At 41.2% G+C, this 22,286-nt stretch overlaps 1 protein-coding gene across 2 annotated transcripts in view; it reads left to right on the forward strand.

Annotated features, from left to right (window-relative positions):
* Nucleotides 1-22,286, forward strand: part of LOC148654703 (receptor-type tyrosine-protein phosphatase beta-like) — a 56,869-nt gene that overhangs the window by 14,367 nt on the left and 20,216 nt on the right. For both annotated transcript variants that reach the window (XM_088644557.1, XM_088644558.1), the window contains 15 exons: nt 873-1,148; nt 2,690-2,947; nt 4,705-4,968; nt 5,163-5,432; nt 6,605-6,865; nt 7,080-7,346; nt 8,488-8,751; nt 9,019-9,282; nt 9,779-10,042; nt 10,467-10,730; nt 11,542-11,811; nt 12,424-12,687; nt 15,066-15,332; nt 15,651-15,935; nt 20,140-20,418. In XM_088644557.1, coding sequence (XP_088500683.1) covers nt 873-1,148; nt 2,690-2,947; nt 4,705-4,968; nt 5,163-5,432; nt 6,605-6,865; nt 7,080-7,346; nt 8,488-8,751; nt 9,019-9,282; nt 9,779-10,042; nt 10,467-10,730; nt 11,542-11,811; nt 12,424-12,687; nt 15,066-15,332; nt 15,651-15,935; nt 20,140-20,418 — 4,017 coding nt within the window. The remainder of the gene's footprint in view (nt 1-872; nt 1,149-2,689; nt 2,948-4,704; nt 4,969-5,162; nt 5,433-6,604; nt 6,866-7,079; nt 7,347-8,487; nt 8,752-9,018; nt 9,283-9,778; nt 10,043-10,466; nt 10,731-11,541; nt 11,812-12,423; nt 12,688-15,065; nt 15,333-15,650; nt 15,936-20,139; nt 20,419-22,286) is intronic.

Raw genomic sequence — 22,286 nt, forward strand, 5'->3', positions numbered from 1 at the left:
GTGGGCAGATTAAATTAAAACATTTCTAGGAGAGATATGAGTGTGAAGAGCTGAGGAACTTTCCAAAGGCCTTCAGCTTGAAGTGATAATGCTGATGAAATAAGTCAACTGCAACTCAGCCCAGGCAATGATAATGTTTTCTGTTGGGTGTTTTAATAATTACATAAGATTTTTAGTCAAGTAAACACTGCTTTTACCTTTCACCATTCTTCCTTTTGTGATTTGTTTTCTTGATGACATACGTTCTGTAATCACTCTGGGAATCTCTGTTCCTCAATTAGCAGGGTTGTTCGGCTGATTTGAAGGAATGGTGGGAAAGTAGTTCAAACAGATGTGAAAGTGAATTAGCCGAATGACCGTGTTGGATGTTGCTGATATGACAACAGCAGGGTTACACGATTCCTCCAACCCTTGACAAGGAGTGATGAATCAGCTACATACTTGGAACTAAACATATTGGGAAACACTGATCAGTTAGCGTCGCCCAGCGTATTTCAATGCAGCCACTTTTAGTCTTAAAAGTTAAAAGTGTTCTACCACTTAATGACTAGCTGTCCAAAACTAAGCAAGTTACTGTACAGCTCGGTGATCAAGCCGCAGTAGTCATTATAAAGTATAGCCAGCGCTGCACAAAAGCCTGCTGTGACACCAGGAAAAGCAGATGGAGATTGGGTGTCTGGGTGGACACACAGAAATTTGATCTAATCAAAATATATCAACCGTATGTTGTTTTACCATTTTGTCAGCTAGCGTGTTATGAAAATATGCTCCATCCTATTTGGAGGTTACTTCGCTGCATTTCATTTTTTGCTCTGATGCATATATATATATATATTTAATTGATGGTCATAATATTTTTTTCTCCTTTCTAGACCCTCAAGAGCCTGCCAGGCTGATATTCCACCAGGAGAAGAGCAGCAGTACGGGGCTGCAGGTGTCATGGCCTCCGTCTCCTGGCAGGGTGGATTGGTATGAAGTCACTGTACAAGACAGAGACACGGGAGACACCCAGAGCGTTCGTATCGCTGGGGAAGGCGCCACGCAGACCAGCTTTTCCGACCTGGCTCCGGGCAGCCTGTACCGTGTGAGCCTCGTGGCGTTAGCAGGAAACAAGACCTCAAGTCCAGTGCTCACCACTGCTTCTACAGGTAGAACTTCCATCCATCCTCGTTCGACCTGCTTCGTCCAATTCAGGGTCGGCAGTTCAGAGCCAGAACCTATCCTGGCAAGCAACAGGCACAGGGCAGGGTACACCCTGGATGGGACACCAGTCCATCACAGGGCAGACACAAACACAAAACCCAGACAAGCACACTCACACCTCACGGCCCATTTTCCCAGAAGCCAATTAGTGTTTAAGACTGGGGGAGGAAAAAAGAGCACCTGGAGGAAACCCAAGTGGACACAGGGAGAACATCCACTACAAACTCCACACAGGTCACCTGCTAGGTCCAGAACTGAACTCATGAGCCTCAGCTCTGCGAGGCAGCAGTACTAACCACTTCGCCACTGTCTTTCCCTCAGGTGCAAATGAGATATCTAAATTGTCACTAAGATATTCTCAAAGAATCTTCTGTCTTGTAGTCGGCAGAATATCTGTACATTTTTCCTTCATTGAGTTTCAGTTGATCAAACAGAAGATTTCTAACAAGTTGATGCAACTAAGAAAATAACAAGCGGGACGTACCATTGTAAAATGAAGCTTGGGTAGTGGTTACGGCCCAAGTTAAACAAGTAAATTCCATACTTGGCTTTCTAAACCACTAACTCTTGTATGGATTTCCAAACTTACATCTTTTTAAGGTTTAAAATTAGTTGGGGGGAGTACTCATATTATCAAGAAAAGGTTTATATATTGTTAACGTTTGAGTGCTTCTAAAGAAGGTGTTCTGAAATTTGCCTTTGAAATAAGAAGTGTTTTAGGGATTTCCCTTCTTATAAGCTGGTAAAGGTCTTTCATGATTTCCTATGACTATTCTATTGCTGGTAAAGTTGAAGAAATGCAAACAAATGGGAGGTCATAATGGCAATGAAAAAAAAAAGATAGAGATAAAACTAAAAAGAACAATGTTGTAAGCTAAGGAAATAGCAGTCTGGAAGGCAGAACATTGCATGGCTTATGAAGAAGCAAAATCGACCCCTTCTCTGTTACATTGTTGTTATTTTTTCTTATGTATGGGATTGTTTTCAGTTCACGTCAATCTAGCTAAAACAAATCAAAGTATGTGCCTTTATATAATTAGATTGTTGTGGAAAATGTCTTTCAGTTGTGTATACTGTAAATACTCTGCACTGGTGACTTAAATAGAGCCATAGATATAAACATTTTTACACCTTTATGTCATGTTTACTACATAAGATTGTTTGCAACTCAGTTTGGGAAAAGCAAACATGTACAATAAAGGATTCAAAGTGACAATTTATATTTAAAAACAATTTTATGTTAATACAATTTTTGGTTTTGAGCTGTGGATTGCTAACTATGGGGTGATTTTGCAATCTCTGACAATACATTTGACTTCAACACACCTTAGGATTTGAAAAATCACCTAATGCTTGTTATAATATCTGGACATCCGAAAGGTATTAGAATAAAGTTCAAACATGGTGTGAAGGGTACCCTGACAGCACATTATGACTTGTGAGTCATAGTGTTTAAAGTTGTTGGCTTATTATCTATTTTGTCTAGTTCCCTCTGCAGTGAGTGACCTACAGCTCTCCAGGACCGTAGACAGTCTGACAGTGTCTTGGCAGCCAGGGTCTGGGAAGGTGGCTAAGTACAGGCTGCTACTCAGAGACCACAAGAGTCTTATTCAAAATCTGACCCTGGAGAGTCGCATTACCTCCTGTTCACTACAGAATCTAATCCCAGGGCACTCCTACAACATCACTGTGGTTACAGAGGCTGCAGGACTACAAAATTACAGCTCCAAAGCAACCAGGACAGGTACTGTTTGAATCATTTCTTGTGACCTAAGTACCCTAACTAGATTTGAGTGTTTGTCACATACTGAGGAATGCAAAGAAAGCTTCTATATACTGTCAACCTGAAATTTGGGTTGAAATGTATTTTATATTCCATCTGTGATCAATGCGCTCACTACATCGTGACAATGTGAACGAGTTGTTCAGGTAGCATTATAACCTGCCTTAACTAGTTATTTTTGTGTAAAGAAACTTGTTAAATGCTTTTCAAAAAACAATAAGTTGTGTTCACAAATTGTTACCATGTGGCACAGACAAGATTCTCTTACTCCTGTCGATACAGTATATGAAATGGAAGTGTCTAACGGAAAAGCTATTTAACAGTGCAGAGTTGTGAATTCTTCGGTATTCTGTGTCAGGGAAAACTGGCAGGGTTCTGAAAATGTTTTAACCTGACGCTTAGGCTTTCGTTTAATGGAGTGCAGGTGCAAAGGCCCTGGTGGATTCGGGGGTCTCCTAATGAACTTAATGTCCAGCTCTTTGTTTTAGTTTCCACACACCGTGGGCTTTGGAATTGTTTCCAAGATATTTTCAGCCGCTCCTCCGCCCTTCCTCAGTGGCTGAGCTGCGAAGTCTGGCTCTAGCTTTTCGGCATTTTCTTCCTTCTGCTTTTCTCTGCCTCCTCACTTTATGGGTTGGGCCTTTTGTGCCTGGTTGGCTCTGTTTATGCTATTGTTTCCCATGTTCCCAGCCCTTTGTTTTTAAGCACTTTGTTTCTTCGATTTGAAATGAAGCAAAAGGGAGACAGAAGGGATCAGCCAAGCACATCTAAGGCATCCGGACACAATATTGTTTTAGCAGAAATGAGTCTATTCTTTATTGTTATGTGGTTATGAAACAGCCAGTTGTGCCTTTGAGTGGCAGTGATTACCCTCATACTCACACAGCCTCAGTCAAGCTCCTCTGACTCATCCATTGAACACTTCATATTTTAAAAGGCTACAAACTCAGAAGTGACGTACAGGGGATTCAGCACTGGTAGGAGAGGAGAGGCACTTCCGTCGCTGACATCACTGTCAGCTAGCAGATGTCACGGAGGCTGATTTACTGATTCACTAGGAGCCTAGAGTATTCTGGCAAATCATTACCAGCCCCCTTAATTGTATAAACTAGTGGTCCACTTAGCGTTACACATTCACTGATTCTTAATCATATTTTTCTGCTTCATACACCATTGCATCTAAAAAAATGAATTTGATTTGTACACATAAACCCTTTTGCTTATTTAAGAATCAATGGTATCGTGCAAAGGAACAAGTAACAGGTTTAGTCCCTGCTGAAAAGAGAAGCAAAGAAACACAACGTTTCGGCTATGGAGCCTGCTTCGGGTGTCAATGGGTTCATGATATGAAATCTTAATTCCCACAATTATAATTATAACTGAGAAACAAAATGTTCATGGTTCTGTATATTATAGGTCAAGTTGCATTATATTTTTAAGGTCTGAATTATCAAAGCAAGTACTTCAAGCTGCCCCTCCAAATTATCACCTTTGCTAATCTTAAGCTCAGACAATTTTATTGGTATTTCTTTATAGGAAATGTCCTTGAACATCCTCACTGCTGACACAAGTATTAGTAAGATTCTAGAAGGTTTAGAGAATGATACGGTTTTGTTGAGGATTTTGTATAGTGACGGCATTAAAAGGGAAACAATGCAAAGCTTCTTGTTGATGCTGTCACTGGAGGCAAAGGGCAAATTGTTCTTTTCTGTTCTCAGACCCAGCTAAAGTGTTAGATTTGAAACTCTTGAACAACGGCAGCCAGGACAGCCTAAGGGCCTCGTGGACAAGAGCTGTGGGAGATGTGGATTCCTACATTGTCACTCTGTCCCGTTCATCCTCCCGACAAGAAGAGAGACAGCTTGCGTCCAGTGTTTCTGAGGCTCTTTTCAAAAGCTTGACCCCCGGTCTGTCGTATACTGTGTCTGTTAGAACCAAAAGTGGGGAATTACAGAATGAAGCACAGGCCACAGGTAGTACAGGTAAGCCTGTTTCTTGTGGACACAGAATATGATTGTCTTGTGCTCTTGTGGGAAGTGTCTAACCATCTGCAGTGATGTAATGTAACCTCTAATAGAGAAAGATTAAATTTTGCTTTGATACACTTTTGTTATTTTTGTGATTCAAGCCAGCAATGCAGCCTAGTAGGAATGGTTCTGCTCTTTATTTTTTTCAGTTCCTGGCAAAGTCTCTCAGTTACTGATGGAGGGCCGGGGTAAGGAGAATGTTCTGAGGATGACATGGGCTCCCCCTAGGGGAGAATGGGAGCATTACCGCATTCTCCTTTACAACAACTCCGTTGCGATCGTGAACACAACAGTGGAGAAGGACACAAAGGAGTATACCTTCAGGAAACTGGACCTTATCCCAGGACGCCTGTACAGGGCTGCAGTTATTGTAGAGAGTGGGCAACTAAGCAGTGCTGTCCAATGTGAAGGGAGAACAGGTATGGTGCAAAACATTCTATTGTTGTTTGTAAAAAAAAATCCAAATTGTCATCTATGGCATTTTATTTTTTCAAGAATACTTTGTATTAATTGAATAAATAATAGTCACATCTTCAAAGATGTGGTTACAAAGAACCTTTATCGAAAGTCATGGCTGTACCTTCCAATCAGACCCTAACAGCCCTGACCCAGCAAATGAGCAATCACAAGGTACACTTTGCCAAGCAAAGTGTAGGTCACTAAAACACAATCTCCATCCTGCCCAAAGGAACATGAACCAAACCTCAGAAGCTCTGTTTGGGATATGGACCAGAATGTTATTTAAGTCAGTGAGTTGAAATGTTGGAAAAATAAACAATCAGAGAAAACAAAACTAATTACTTGCTGCGATTACTGTACATCATTTGTATTTATAACATTATATCTATCTATATCCATACATGCACTTAGGCAATGGAAATAATAAAATAACAATTTTAACAAATCATCTCTTGATCCAATCCTAAACATTTTGTCCTTTTACATCTACGGAAAGCAATAAATGATGTGTCAGCATACAGTAAATGCCTAAGTCTTTTTCATAAATAGCCTTTTCAAGCTCAGTGTATCAGTTATTTGTCTACATTAAATATGATCTACCAGGGGTTTGTCTTGAATCCTATCTAAATCTTTTGGATTTTCTTCTGCGATTTCTGTACATTTTTTTCTAATTATCTGTTTTGGTATTGTTTGCAAACTTGACTATTTTACTACAGTACCTTTACCTGAATATAGACCACTGATATGAGTAAGGAAAAGCAGTGGCATCAGGGCAGATCCCTGTGGTACTCCATTAATTACATCACTCCATTCTGAGCCTTCACCCTTCTTCCTGTACTGTTTTCTCTCGTGCTCCTGAATGCCAGCCGCAAAGCACTTTCTCAGTTTTCTTTCTCCTTGTGACCCAATAAATAATACATACATATCATCACCTTCCTGCAAATGGACTCTTTTCAGTATGGTATGCTAAAAGCTTTGTGAAAACCTTGAATTGAACCGCAACCTAATGGCAAGTACAGAATGCATGCTCTCTCACAGAATGAAAAGCAAATTCAGGTCTCCAAAAAATCGCAGAACCAAGTGACTTTTATGAAATTGGGCTGAATTTATTCCCCTCCTTCCTCTGTTGCAGCTCCCCTGCCAGTTCAGCAGCTGCATGTTAAGCACACAGACAAGGCCTCTATGACCATCCTGTGGACTGCCCCGTTCTCAGAATGGGATGCCTATGTTGTCCAGCTGAAACATGAGGACCTCCTGGTTGTGAAAACGGAACTGGCAAGGGACCTGAGGGAGTACACATTTAATGATCTGGTTTCGGGGAGACAGTACTCCATCACTGTGACGACCAGAAGTGGGGAACAGAGTACCTCGACCTCAGTGAATGGAAGGACTGGTAGGTTAGGTGTCTGTCTTTGTGCCTCACGTGACTTGTGTTTATTTTTCCTTCTAATGTTTACTTCCTTACTTTAATTTCAGTTCAGGGACACAACCTGGCCTTTTTTAAATTAAGAAAATATGCTTTTTTTCTTCCCTAAATACTATAAATTGGTTTTGGTTTTAAGAAGCAGACGTATTCTAGCTTGCTCTTATACTTCTGTGTCCTGTAGTTCCAGCAGAAGTCACCCAGCTCACGGTTAGAAACCAGGGCAAGACAGACTGCCTGCAGACCACATGGGAACGTGCTGCTGGAGAAACTGAATCCTACCGCGTGCTCCTCATCCATGACAGCATTGTGATTAAGAACGACAGCGTGCCTGGGGACACCACGGCCTACAGCTTCCACTCCCTCAGGCCTGGAGCCCAGTACAGAGTGGTTGTCACCACTGTCAGCGGAGGCTTGTCATCCCGGCAGACTGTAGCCGTCGGACGGACAGGTACAGTGGGACATCACTGATTCGCAGTTATACTGTACATAAAGACTTGGTGTGAAGACTGTCCAGTTTCCTGCCACATCTGATGGACTTTGTTACATGACTTTAGTTGCAGTTATGGTAACTACTCGTTATTCCAAAGTCCTTAAAAAATCTTACATGATGAGTGCCGAGAGCTAAAAGAGTAACGTTTACGTGTCAAGCCAGGCCTTTCATATCATTGCATAAGGTATCTTGGTCTATATTTTTGGATTTGGTCCATATTTTCTTGATTGGTTCCTAATCAGTTCAGTTCACTGCTGTAGCCCTCGTGCTGGGACAGGTGCAATGGTAGAAGTCAGAACACTCCGGTCAGGTTTCTACACAATAAATATAATGGCCACAAGTCCCCTGAAACAAGCACTTGTCAGACCACCTTGTTATTTGCACTGCATACACACAGAACCAACCGAGGACTGCTGTTACGTGGCAATTTCTGGATAACTTGGGGAACACTGGTGACAGTCAGCTTCTGACAGAGATCAGACTGATATCTGCAATGTCTGGACTGTCAGACCCAAGTAGGCTCTTAATGGCCACCTTTTCTTTTTTTTGAAGATATTAAGGCAAACGGCATGTTTTGTTTCCGATGTACTTTGTTTTCTCAGTGGATGTTTGCCATTTCAGCTGTTAGTATACTGTACATGAAGGTTCTTGAAAAAACATACTGTATACAGTATCTCTTGTTCTTTCTTGAACAGCAGAAAGAATGTCTCAAACAAGATTCTTCATTATTGAAGTTGTGTAAAAGACATGATTGTGTTAAAGAATTTGTCAGTTTTTTTGAGAGCTGAATTTCCTGTTCAACTGCTGATGTTTGCATTATAAGATTCAATTTAAAGTTGTCAAATCACCTCAAACCTTGTAATCACAGTTGTAAGTTTGTAGTTGAAGCCCCTTCTTCTGTCGGCTTTCAGAATTCCGAAAGCATTGATCTGTGTCTATATGATGGTAGCCTCTGTGAAGATTCCAAGGTGGATGTTTTCTTTGTTACCAGTCCTATTAGTGTGAAATCTCTTTATTTGACATTGTTAGTATTTATCATTGGTGCTAGTAGACCCTGTGCGTGACGTCCTTGTCTTTCCCTGTCCCCATCCCCGTCCAGTGCCTGCGGCAGTGGGTGAGGTGACGGTCAGCAACAACGGCCGGTCGGACTTCCTCAGCGTCTCGTGGAGGCCGGCCCCTGGTGAGGCTGACAGCTACGTCGCGACCCTGAGCGACCGGGAGAAGGTCGTTGGCACTCGGGTCTTGCCCAAGCAGAGGAACGAATGGGTGTTCAACTCCCTGGTGTCGGGCCGCCTCTACAACATCTCCATCACCACACGCAGCGGAGAGTACGAGAACCACACTGTCGTGCAGGAGCGGACACGTAGGTCATCGAGAATATCTGGCGCCACAAGCAGGGCTACTTCACACGCCACCCTCACTATCCTCAAGTGGGAGAAGTTCACAACACCGCCTTCTTCCATGCTTTTCATTATAAGTATCAGGATCAGTAGATCAACTCAGCTGTTGGTTGCGCTTGAGTACTGCAAATGAGGATGGGGGGGGGGGCTGAAAATGTCTACAAAACCTGTTCATGTAATGGTTTGATTGTTCATGTGATGATTGTTCACAGTCACTTTTCTGTTTGCAGAGCCCTCTGCTGTTAAGCAGCCTACAGCCATTCACACTGCAACGGATGGCTACTTGAGAGTGTACTGGCAAGATGCAGAGGGAGACTTTGACTACTACCGGGTAGTCATAAAGCACAAAAACGACTTTCAGCAGAATAAGACTGTGCCCAAGTCACAGACCGAATGTGTTTTCAAAACTGTGGTCCCTGGGAGATTGTATACTGTAACTGTCAGTACTATAAGTGGAAAATATGAGACGAGTATATCAACAGATGGTAGAACATGTAAGTAAAAACTATTTTTTTAATCTATTCATCATTACTTCTTTAAACCTCGTGCTATAATGTACAACATCCATGTACCGTGTTCTCTATGATCTAGGAATATTCTGATTTAAAACGATCTTGCTGATGGCAGATCTTTGAAAGTGTTTTTGATTTGTTTCGCATTCCATGCATGGTGGTAGCAGTAAACAAATAGCTTTCTCTTTTACCGCTTAAACAGATTTCAGAAGTCAATAGTTTCATAGTTGCCAAAGATATGATGATATATAAAGGCCTTCATTGTCTGCTGTAAATGCATAGGCACAAAAAGCTGGTCTTGCCTCTCACTAAAAATTCTTTTTAACACTAGTTCTCACTTGAATCTGCTGGGATGGAGTTACAGATTTAACAGAGAAGTGTCCTCTAAGTGTTGCGTTGTCCCCATTCTTGAGGTGTCTCTGGTTTCTGCTGGTTAAGTTGTAAGTAATATGTCCACTGTGTTCCTGTAATCCTGTAGTCCCTGCAGCTGTGAAGAATCTGGCTCTGGCAGACCGTAGCACAGAGTTCCTGCGTGTTACCTGGTCCCGAGCACTGGGAGATGTGGATCATTACGTGATCGAGCTCCTCTTCAATGACATGAAAGTCTTCCCTCCCATCACCCTTAGCAACACCGCACAGGAGTACAACTTCACCTCTCTCACCCAGGGCCGCCTCTACAAGATTGTTGTGTCCACATTTAGTGGATCTCTCCAACAGATAGGAATTATAGAAGGGAGGACAGGTGAGGGACCACAGCACAATCATTGTTTAATCATGCAGTGTAAAGATACTTTACTGTATCATCTTGTTTTCAAATTACAGTACCTATGTGAAAAGTGTTAAGAATTTATCTATCAACAAAACTGAAAAGGAAAAGTCCTCAGGCTTTTTCTTAGCTTTTTTTCTCTATGAAGTGTGAATTTACTGAAGCAAGGGGTCTATGTACAGGAGTTAATCTCTGTTTAGATAAATTAGATATAGTTTATCGCTGGAATTAATTTATGGAATATAAACAGGGAAAGTAGAATGCTAGGGGTTGATGACCATCAGGTTGTAAAGGCGTAAAAAACATCAGGGTTGGTCTGACCTCAGCTGATTACTCTATTTATTTAAAAAATCAGATTTTATGAAGGGAGCTAAGAAATGCTGTAATTTCTTCCTTTCAGTGCCTAGTAAAGTGAAGAACATTCATGTCACCAACAATGGTAAAACGGACAGCCTAAAGATCAACTGGACACCTGGCGGAGGGGATGTAGACAGCTACTCTGTGTATATCTCCCTGGAGAGCCGCTTGCTGAGTACATCCTCCATCCCCAAGCATGTGTATGAGCACAGCTTCCAGAACCTGCAAGCGGGCCAGCAGTACATCATCACAGTACAGTCTATCAGCGGCTCCTTTCACAACAACAATACAGCCATTGGGCGCACTGGTGAGTACTCTCTGCTAAAAACCTGACCAATTTCTGAAGACTGTTTTTCAAACTCTGCTTGAATACAAATGAGTGTATTTTTATTAGATTTTTTCTTTAATTTAAATCCCATTCAGTCGAAACCTTAATTACAATATGCTAAAATAATGAGTGTTTAATAGAGTAACATTGTCATTAATTTAGCAACCCATATTTAATGAATAACCTTGCTAAAGACAGAGTTCTCATACCTGTGTCTTAGTCTAGTCTATAGTATGTCCTAGAGTATTTTGTTGTAGAAACAATTTTGCACAATTTAAATAAAGTAAAAATTATAGTGGCTTTTAAAAAAAGTTCATTAAAAATAAATAAGTAAACGTTTTGTAAGTTGGACTTGAAAGCTATCTCATGACACTCTCATTCGCAGCAAGGCTAGCTGACCCTTGTCATTGACGGAATGAATGATGTCTAATGAAAACCTGCTTGCACCTGAATTTCCAAACCAGTGCTTTTCAAACCAGTGACGTGCCTCCTCAGATTATACCAAAGTCCTGACTATTTTAACATTAAAGATCCCATGGAACTGTTCTTAACAGTAGAAGCGTTAACCCCAATGAACTGGCTAACATACACAAGTTGACCTACAGTACTTCAGTTCAGATGTTAAAGTAATCACTTTTGACCTGATCTTGGGCAGTCATGTGTCACCATGTGCACTGTACTTCAGTGTTGGGTGTAGTGGATCCTCTTCTACAAAGTGAAATGCTCGGGATGTTTCTGGGATGCAAAGCGCTTTACAAAAGTTCTGTGGGTTTTTTTTGTCTTGCTCCAGTCCCTGCATCTGTGACGGCTCTGCATGCAGATAACAAGTACACCACGAGCAGCCTGGTGGTGAGCTGGCAGCCGGCTCGAGGGACAGCAGAGGGGTACGCCCTGCAGCTCCTCACTGAGCAGGGCACCCTGGTCGCTAACAAGTCCAAGCTGGCCAACGACAGTCGGCACAGGTTTGATGACCTGACGCCTGGAAAGAAGTACCGCATTCAGATTTTCACTGTCAGTGGAGGGATCTACAGCAGGAGCACTTCTGAAGAAGCAAGAACATGTAATAAAATATTGCAACTTAATACCTCTCTAGGGCATTTAAAAAAATTGATTCCTTTAAGCTGCCATATTCCCCAATGTATAGCTATGCTCTTCTTTCATAGGGTTAAGTGTAGTTTGGGAATAGGTGGGAATAATTTTACTTTACTCTAAGTGTAAGAAATTATGCTTCTGTCAATTTATTATTTAATACAGAACAGTAGTAAGGTATTGTTACAGGCTAAAGAAAAAAACATCTCAAGACTATGTGGAGTTATAGCATAGCCGTGCCCTTTTTCTTTTAAGAGTCATACAGTAAGTCCCTCAGACTGCTTCTCCACCCTTCAAGCTCATTCGTCCATCAGTATGTGTACCTCTTTCTCTCTTACGGTCTGGGGCTCTTCCACAGAACCCTGGTGTGCACGTCTCTAGCCTCTGCAGCTGACACAGATTAAAGAGAGCGCTGGTTTCTATCAAGAGGGCTGTGTCAGCCACGATGGCCTTAATCCCTCACAGCTGTGTCCTCCTCAGACGCCCATGAACTGACAGCTTGAGTATTTTTAAGGTCTATACTGAAGTCGGGAGAAAGTAATTTTAATATATGTAACCCTTTTCATGTTTGTTTGTATTTCAGTTCCTGCAGCTGTCAGTAATTTAACAGTCAAAGGCAACACAACTCAAAGCTTGTCCTTCGGCTGGACTACTTCTGAGGGAGAGTTTGAGGCTTACGATATATTCTTGTACAATCCTGATGAAACGCTTCATGACCGTCAGTCCGGGAAAGTCACCCAGAAGGAGTGTACTTTCAAGGGGCTGGAGGCAGGCAGGATGTATAAAATGGTCATCCTGACACGCAGCGGGGAGCTGACCAATCACTCCTCTATTCACGCTAGAACAGGTAAGATGGGTGTCAATGTTTTTTTCTGGAATTTTCACAGGACAGCAGTTCCTTTCTGCAGATATTATCAGATGCAATTATGTGGTTACCTATTTTGTTTCTTTAATAGGAAATGGATGGAATGGTGTGCAATGTGAGCAACTCCTTTTCTAAGCATATTTAATCACAAGCATCATGTGGCCCAAGAGTGTCCAGTGCTGGTCCTGCAGGGCCTGTGTGTCTGCAGGTTTTCAGTCTGCCCTAGCCCTTAACAAGTGTAACCAGCTAACTGGACCAGTTGAGCAACTTCTCCCTGATGTTCAGGTGCTTCTGCTTTAAAAAGACCTCGAAACCCAGCAGACACACTGGCTCTCCAGGATCAGGAGGGTCTCCTGACATAATGTCTTCAGTAGCTGGCATCTGCAACGCACCTTGTCTTTTGCAAATTCCAGCATTAAATCCCTCCATATCTTCTGTCCACATTCACCTTGGCTCCGCCTTGTATTCCCCCTTCAACCTTGCCTTCATAGGCATTCAGAAATTCCTCTCCCCTTGCTCTGTTTGGAGTGTCTTGCTATTTCTCTTCTCCAGGTTATCTTCTTTCACGTACTGTAAGTCTTCCCAACACTTTTTCATTATAATAATAATAATAATAATAAAAAATATTTTATATAGCGCCTTTAAAGGTGGCTTCTCAAAGCGCTTTACAGGATGACAATCACAATAAATAAGAAGATTTCACAAGATAAGACACAATTACAATTACAACAATAGCAATAACAATAACAATGGAAGGTGGTACTAAGAAGAGCAGAGGGGTGAAGAATGGAACCAGTTAAGTAAAGGCTTTTCTGAAGAAGAAGGTTTTGAGTCTGGATTTGAAGGAGTTTAGAGAAGGTGACTCTCTGATATCCTTGGGCAAAGAGTTCCAGAGCTTGGGGGCATAGCAGGAGAAGGCCCTGTCGCCCATACAATGTAGACGGGCTTGGGGGACAGTAAGGAGGGCAGAATTTGAAGAGCGGAGGTTGCGAGGTGGGGAGTAGGGCGATAAAAGTTCAGACAGGTATTGAGGTGCCAAGCCATGTAAAGCCTTATAGGTGAGCATGAGGATTTTAATGTCTACACGGAATTTTACCGGAAGCCAGTGCAAGGACTCCAGGATAGGAGTAATGTGAACACTTGCACTAGACCTGGTCAGGATTCTGGCTGCTGAAATTTGGACATACTGCAGTTTGTTCAGAGTAGATTTAGATACCCCATTACTCATCTTTCAAGAGACGAAAACCAACCCCACCATCGCATATGAAAACCTGTTATTTGGTCTTGTTTAAAACTTTTCATCAGCAGTGTCTACAGCCTTAGCAGATTACAGTATGTGCCTTGGTGTCATATCGCGGTTCCCAAATTGCTTTTCAAAAAGTAAATGAAGGCTGCCTGCTGATACCTTCATCTTCAAATACTTTAAGTCAGAACACATCAAATAAATTCACCTACTGGTCTCAGCCATTTTGCACCTGGGGAGATAAAAGACATGCTGAGCCTCTTTAACCCCCTCTGAATAAAAACAGATTTTGATTTTAGGTAATTAACTCAGTAGAGTGATGATGTTCTTCATTAAACCTAAAGTGTGTAATTATCATTTTTTCATTAGTATTTCTTAGCACCTGGGACAATCAAGCAGTAAATCATTACCAAGGCAACAGGATGTTATTTTTATCATTCATTTTCACATATTAAATTGCATTATTGGTTTAACTGAAGAAACGGTAACTTTACTGCTAAATGAGTACAATCAAAATGCAAATGGGTGTGTTATGAATCACCATATATATTTGTTTAAACATTGTTTTAAAAGTTATTTTTTGGGCTAATGTCTGATAAAATGCAACTTGTTTTGGGTGAAAAATGCCTTTGAACGGAGTAGCGATGATACATTGCTGCTTGTTGCAGCCATGATGTATAAAAATTAAAAGAAATCAGGGCAGTTTTTATTGGTAAGATTGATGATCTAGAAAGTAACATTATTAGGCAAAGTGAAATCATTCTTTGCATAACTGCAGGTATTTAGTTATGCTTTAATACTAGAATGTCATGAATTTAATTAAATATGAAATCAATACTTGTGAAGTCAGTTCAGGAAAATCTAATAAGCTTGCATTATACACTGGTATGTTAACTGGTATTTGGATACATTATTTTGTCTGTAAACTATAATACAGCTTGCTGTCAAGAGGTGCTTGCACATTCTTATTATATTTAATGCTAACGCAAGTAATTATTTACAGTTGTCGGTTTTTGGCATTGTCAGTCCTGCTGCTGGTCCCTTTCTTGGTTCTTAGTCTCGGTACATGGCGTTGTGGGTTAGCGCAGGAGTAGACACAATAGCTGTTGTTTTGCAGTTCCAGCTCCAGTGACTGCTCTGAAGGCCCAAAACAAGAACAGGACAGACAGCCTGTCATTCACCTGGGAGAAGGCCGCAGGAGACCTCTCTGGCTACGAGGTGTCTCTGTACAATCCCGACGGCTCCCTGAAAGCCACACTGCCGGGGAGGGCCGACCTGCGAGAGTGCCTGTTCCAGGGGCTCGTCCCAGGGAGGCTGTACAGGGTCACCGTGGCAACCAAGAGTGGAGACCTCTCCAACACAGCCACCGCTGAGGGCAGGACAGGTAGGGGCCATTCACGTATTTTAACTGGCTGATTGGTGTTTATACAACGTTTATGTCCACCGCTAGAAATGGGTTTACCCCCCAAAAGCAGCTAAACAGAGCTCCTGTGTAGGAAAAGACCGTAGAGCCAGACCATCTAAATTAGACAAATGTAGCAGATGGAAATGCCATTTTGGTGCCTTTCTCTTTGGATATATTTTATTGACTAGAACATTGCACTGCCAATAAATTAATATTATATTTCTGTGACCTCGGTATCGATGCTGTACAGTAATTTTATAAAATAACAGGAATTCTTTTCGTGTGCCTGTGTGACAGCCCCACAGCCACCCACCTCTGTGGCGTTTGGCAGCATCACCAACACGTCCCTTGAAATCACCTGGACAGCCCCAGCTGTCACGGACTACGATGACTTTGACCTGCAGTGGGTGCCCCGGGACCCCCTCTCGGTGATCAACCCCTACCACCACGGACAGTCGGGGACCCGGATACTGAAGGAGTTATACCCAGGCCGCCTGTACAGCTTCAGTGTGCGCACAGTCAGTGGCAACAGAAGCAACCTGAAGGCCTACAGCCAGCCCATCTACACAACCATCAGAACAAGTATGTTGTGCTTTAGTGTGTGAGTTTTTCTCAGGAGACCTGCTCAGCTCAGTAAAGAGTGCGGGAGATTTAAGGAGGAGTTTTATTTTTTAAACAAGAGACTTTGTCAGGCATTACTCTTTATCTACAGTAAGTAGATGAAATTTTGCTAGCCTTGACCATGAAGAATGCTTATGAAACTTGTATCAAATAAATCTATTTCATTTACTGTAGATTCTGATATACACTATTCACAGTAGTAAACCGTAACTTCAAAACTATAAAACGTTTGAGTAGTGAAATTCACCACTAGTAAGAATAGGAGGAATAGCAAACAGTGTTAGAAGTTGGCAGAAAAATTTAAAAAACCCTAGCAGATGACATTTAAAGTGCAAAGACAAATGCAAAGGGGTCAAATAGCCAACTCTCATTTCTTGTTTATATGGTCTTATGTAATTAATTTTACAGAACGATGAGATGCATGAACAGATGACATAACTGAGATAAACAGCACTTGTGTTTTTTATTGTTTTATTTTTTGACAAAAGTCATCCAGTTTTACCCAGAACTTGGCACATGTCAGCCACCAGAGGGCAGCACATGATTGAAAGAGCAGCAAGAGGAGGTTTAGGGAAGGAAGGGGCCGGGGGTCGGTGATTCAGAGTCCTAGAAATTCCAGAGAAATGCATGAAAGAAGTATGTCAGTATGAAGAATGCCATGAATGCCAGGGCCAATTTAATGAACTAAAAAATGACATTGACAAGATTTTGCCATAGGTTTGCTTTCAAACACTTTAAACTACACTGAAAAAATAAATCGAACCCAAGTGTAATAGCTAACAAAATCCACATATATGATTTTTGAGGTGAAAAACTCAAAGGAAATAAGTGACTTCAAATGCCCAAAGATAAAAACTCCTTTTCACGCTTTGGCAGTTTCACCTTTAACATTAAATCTAGCCTGTGCAATGCACTAAGCATTAGTGCAATGCACTAATCACTTTATTTATTTTAGACTGATGAAGTGCATGGCGTTTTTGATTCATTCTGATAAGCTCATTAGTGAGAGACGTGACTGGGCACAGGTGACGAAGGTGACGAAGCGATTGAACCTGTTGAACGTCAAGAGACCTTTCCTTGATGCCACTGGTATGCTGGAGGCTTGATTAAGCCAGCATGCTTTCCTACCTGGCAAGCTGTTATAGCCAGATCTGGTCTGTCAATGATAGGACACAATCTGTCACAGCGCCAGTCAGTATTGTCATCGTCATAATACTGCATCTTTACGATTATATCCGCAATGCCCTTTCCGCTGCATCATTGGGCGGAGCGGTGGCACTGTGGATAACGATCTACACCTGTGGCTGGAAGGTTGCTAGTTCAAATCCCACAACCGGCAGAGGAATCCTACTCTGTTGGGCTCCTCAGCAAGGCCCTTAACCCCAACTGCTCCAGGGGTGCCGTATAAATGGCTGACCCTGCACTCTGACCCCAAGCTTCTCTCTCCCCGTCTGTGTGCCTATGTGTCTCATGGAGAGCAAGCTGGGGGTATGCAAAAAGACAAATTCCTAACACAAGAAATTGTATATGGCTAATAAAGGAATCTGATCAGAGACGCCAGGTCACAAACGATGGCAGCCTGACTGCATGGCCCTACCTTAATCAAGGCCTCGGACCTCACTCGCTGTCCTTTCTGTGCCATTATCCTAACGTCACAACAACATCCTAGCTTGACAACTCACGTCTTCATGTCACTTGTGTAACAGTGGCTGACTTCTTGGGAGAAGTGAATAGGACTGTCATCCACACCTTGGATAGGCTACGGGCCAGTTCTGAGACTGGCAGCAACCTCTAGCCTTTCCTCAAAACAAAGGCCACATCCTGGGTGGGTTGCCAGTCTATCATTATCATTTGCAGCATTCCAGTTTCAACATTTCCATTGTGGATAGAGCAGGAAACCATATTAAAATTTTTGTGAATCTGCTTAGACCTCTGATTCGCGCTGGTAGAATTTGAGTCTCACTACAGTTTCCATCTGTTTGTAATTTTTTTGTTCTAGCGGAATCTGCTGGTATTCGTAATCAGCCTCTCACTGTGATTAAAAGTGGCACTAACCTAGGCTTCTTGCAGAGTGCATTACTAAAAACACGGTGATGCTAAATTCTTGTACTTCTATTGTATTATCCATGCAAAGATCTTAGAGTGGTATAATTTGCAGTGCAGGAATTCTGAAGAGATTTTTTGAGGAAGCAACTTCATCTAGTGAAGCTTTTGTTGTAAATGTTCGCGAATTCAACTTCATACGTGTGCTTGAATGTTGTTTTTGTAAGGTTAATGTCTTTTCTGGCTCTGCTTATCTTGTAGTTGATTATGATATGCTTTAATTACAGTACAATGCATTTCTTTAGACATAAATACATGAAACGTAAAATTCAGAGCCTTTATAATGACTTTCTTTAAACACTAAGTGGATGCATCGTGCTGGTTCTCACACTAACCCTATGATGTGCAGCTACAGTACTTCTTTTCTTTATTTTTTGTTGTTGTTTCTTAAATACAGTATGTCTGCAAAACAGTGTGCCTTATGTCTGTGCCATATAGACCCAACAAGGCTGTTTTAACAGCACTTAAAATTAAAGATATTGTAAATATTTTTCTCTAATTGATGATGACAGTTCTTACTTGGTAATATGGGTAGTTGTTTACTGTTCATGACTCTGCTGTACAACACATATGATGAGTTGTGATTAAAGTATTACACAAATGTTATCTGAGATCAGCTTGTGAAATGATACCCAGTCAGGTTGAATGTGTGTTCTCTGCTATACAGTATATCAAGTGCCAACAAGCAAAAACCTTGCAGAAAATCTTTCTTCAGTGCATTTCTTCACTAATAGCCACTATAAATGAAGGAGTATTTTCATAGGTTGAGCACAGTTTTAAGAATAATGGGGGGATAAACCAACATGCAAAAAGTGGTTCAATGTAAATAATCAGACTAATAATTTGTCATAGAACTATGTACTAGTAACCTGTTATAAAGAATATTATCATTTCATTTTCCTCAGGATGGTTTGCAGACAAGTGATTTTTCCCCAAATCCTGCTTAACTTTGTCATAAGCTTAATATTCTGGGTATTTAACTAGACAACATGTCCATGCTGACTCTTATATATCAGTGTACACTATGTTCATTCTCAGCTCATCCTCTTACTGTGGTTCCTCACTGAAGCTCTTTCAGTCTTGACCTATTCAGTAGATCATTGCCTTCCTCCCTGGGATACTACAGATGGGCACTTGCGGTCAGCATACTGTATGTGTGAAAACCAATTTTCCTGCAATATGCAGTCCAAGAGTATAAAAGGGCACATTCTGTCATTTGCAGCAAAATGTGCAATTTGGTAATTTTAGAATCTCAGGAGTTGAACTTTCTGTTTGTAAGAACTTAATTTGCAACAAGTAACATGCCGTTTAGAATACGAAAAGGAAGATGTGAGCCAAATGGAAACTTACAGGAGGTATTCTGTACTGTAATCTTGCACTGGAACTGTGGCTTTTATTTAGTAAAAATGATTTATTTCATTTGTTTGATGTATGCAGTTAATATTCAATTGGAGGTTATTTTGAAGGAGGTCTTAAATATTTTCAGACTGTTTATCATGCAGTATAAATAATATGGATGATCATTCTTTGTTCTCAAAATGTTGTTTGCATGGGACTTTTTTTATTACAACCTGATACTGGGAGAGGTTTCTGCTACACTGCGCTGAACACATTGCCTTTTAGCAATCATTTCACAGAAATCGATCTTGATAGGACTCTCCAGCCAGCCTTTTCCTTTTGTCTGTCACTTAGTATTGATCATAAGTCTGCTTCTGATTAAACATTAATTACTTATGGTCTTGCTTATTGTGTATAACCCTTTGAGCAACAGACGTACTGTTGGGGTTCTGAGATTCTTGCATTTTCACTTCGAAACTCAAACTGTTCCCACTGCTGCTTTTCATTTGCAGGCATCAGGTGTCAGACATGAATATAAAACGTCACCCACTGTCTTTTGGAATAAAAATTACAGGAGTACTAGGACACGGAGTCATTTGAAACTCTGTAACTTTTAAACATGTCACACAATTCAAATTATGTACAAAAGCTGTCCAAATTCATGGATTTATGTAGCCCTTCAGGTATCCCCTGCATTGATGGTTCTGTCCAACTCTGTTTTCAGAGCCTGAAAGAATTCAGCACCTCCACTGTCGGCCTCAGAATTCAACAGCCATCTCCTGTTCCTGGAGCCCCCCGGCCTCAGACTACGACAGCTACACCATCGAATGCTACCACCAGGACCCCCGGCACTTGGTGTACTCCCAGCGTACGGGCAAGGACACACAGCTCTACAGCATCGTCAAGCTGGAGCCCCACAAGCGCTACAGTGTCTCCGTCAAAGTCATCTCGGACACCATGACCAGCGAGGCGGCCGAGGACAGCGTGATCACCATGATCGACCGTGAGTAGAGAGGAGAAGAGATCCTGAAAACAAAAATGTACTTCCACTTCAGCTCTTTGAAAAGAGACCTTGTCTCTTTTAAATCACGCACACTGGGCAAAGGCGAAGTTCCTGAAACCTGCTTAGGCACCGAAGCACAAAACACTTAGAGCACAGGCTAGGAACTGTGGGAAAGAGCATGACGTAGGCATTGGTATATTGAGTACACATTGTATAAAGAGGGTATATACAGTAATGGGTATAATAATTACACATTATATTAAGAGAGTACATTGTGGGTACTGTATATTAGATACACATTATATTCAGAGGCTATATGGTGGGTATATTAAGTACACATTGTATTAAGAGGGTATGTGGTGGGCATATGAACTACACATTATCTTAAGTGGATTTATAGTGAGTATACTAAGTACAGGAAGTTATATAGTGGGCACACTTGGCAATTGTACACTATAGTAGTTCAAATAGGTAGCTGCATCAGCATGCATAGGCTGCAAAGTAACAAGTAAAGGTTTATTTCATGCTTAAAAGAGAAGAAAAGAAACACGTTTCAGCTGTGGGTGTAAGATTCCACAGCCGAAAGGTTGCGTTTGTTTTCTTCTCTTTTCAGCATGGAATAAACCTTTCCTTGTTCTTTTGCATGTGTACTTCATATAACTCTGCCTTAGTATGAATATCTTCTGTGGTGCAGTGGTCTGGTTTTGCAGGCTTTTGTGACCCATCTGTCAGAGCCTCCAAGTTTTCACTAATATACGGTATTTTGTGAACCAAACTCTGAGAAAGTATATTTTAAAGATCTAAGATCAGTAAATGGCGCATAGAAAGCTTCAAGGCGGAAGCCCAGTGAAGTGTTAATAAAACACAGCAATTGAAAATAAATAATAGGATAGCGTCTAATTGTAAAGGAATTATAGCCAGAAAAATTAAATATACAGTAGTATAGCTTTTCATATAAACACTGTACTGCTCTGTACTGCCTGACTAATGTGCCTGACTGGCTGACTTTATAATTGCACCTTTTATATTGAAAATAAATTGCCTTTCGTATTATTTCTTTAGTCCCAGTCCTATTAGCTGGAGTATTCCACCTTGTGGAAACAGTCCCTTGCAGTGTGTCCTGCTTCTTGCAAAACCTGGAGGTCAAGACATTTTTGAATAAAACAATTAGAATACTGTAAGTGTTATAGAGCAATGTTGTGATTGGCTGTAGGCCTACAAGGATAGAAGTAATGATTTTAATAACCCCCAGTATTTCTGAAATGGGTAGCAATTATGGCCATTTATAAATATTTTCTGTAAGGTGGCTGTGCTGTGCAGACAAATGGGACATACCCAAGCTCCACGTTATTGCAGACCATTTGTCTAATCATAGCAGGTTGCTGAGTTGCTTTCCCAGTGTGTCTGACCCTGATTGATTTTCTGTTTGTATGTCTTAATAGTCAATCTACAGATTACTTATTTTTATTAATTGACGGACAAAATCAATGGGAAAGACTTGCTCAGAAAATATGATGGGTTTCATTCATCACAGCCGGGTTCTGTATTTGAGTCTTTCATTGTTTGTCTTTATTGATAAGTCATAAAAAATCAAAGTGAGCTAAAAGAGCACCCAGTAGTATCTTAACCAGGAGTCCCTGTAACCCTTTGCACTGTAACTAAAGCTTTGCAGTGCCTTGGTATCAGAAAACCCATGTTAGCATTTGAGTTTTTCTTTAGTAAACACAATCCCCAGAACCTGCATTTTTTTCCAGGATTCCGTTCACAAATCTGCAATAAAATTTATTCCCCAGAAGTTCCCGTTTGCAAGTATTTGACCGTAGCTTAGTATTCTAGTTCTGTCACTGTGATTTATTTGAAGATATCTG

This window comes from Lepisosteus platostomus, chromosome 9 (assembly GCF_059453375.1).
Source record: "Lepisosteus platostomus isolate fLepPlt1 chromosome 9, fLepPlt1.hap1, whole genome shotgun sequence".
In the NCBI taxonomy this organism is placed as follows: Eukaryota; Metazoa; Chordata; class Actinopteri; order Semionotiformes; family Lepisosteidae; genus Lepisosteus; species Lepisosteus platostomus.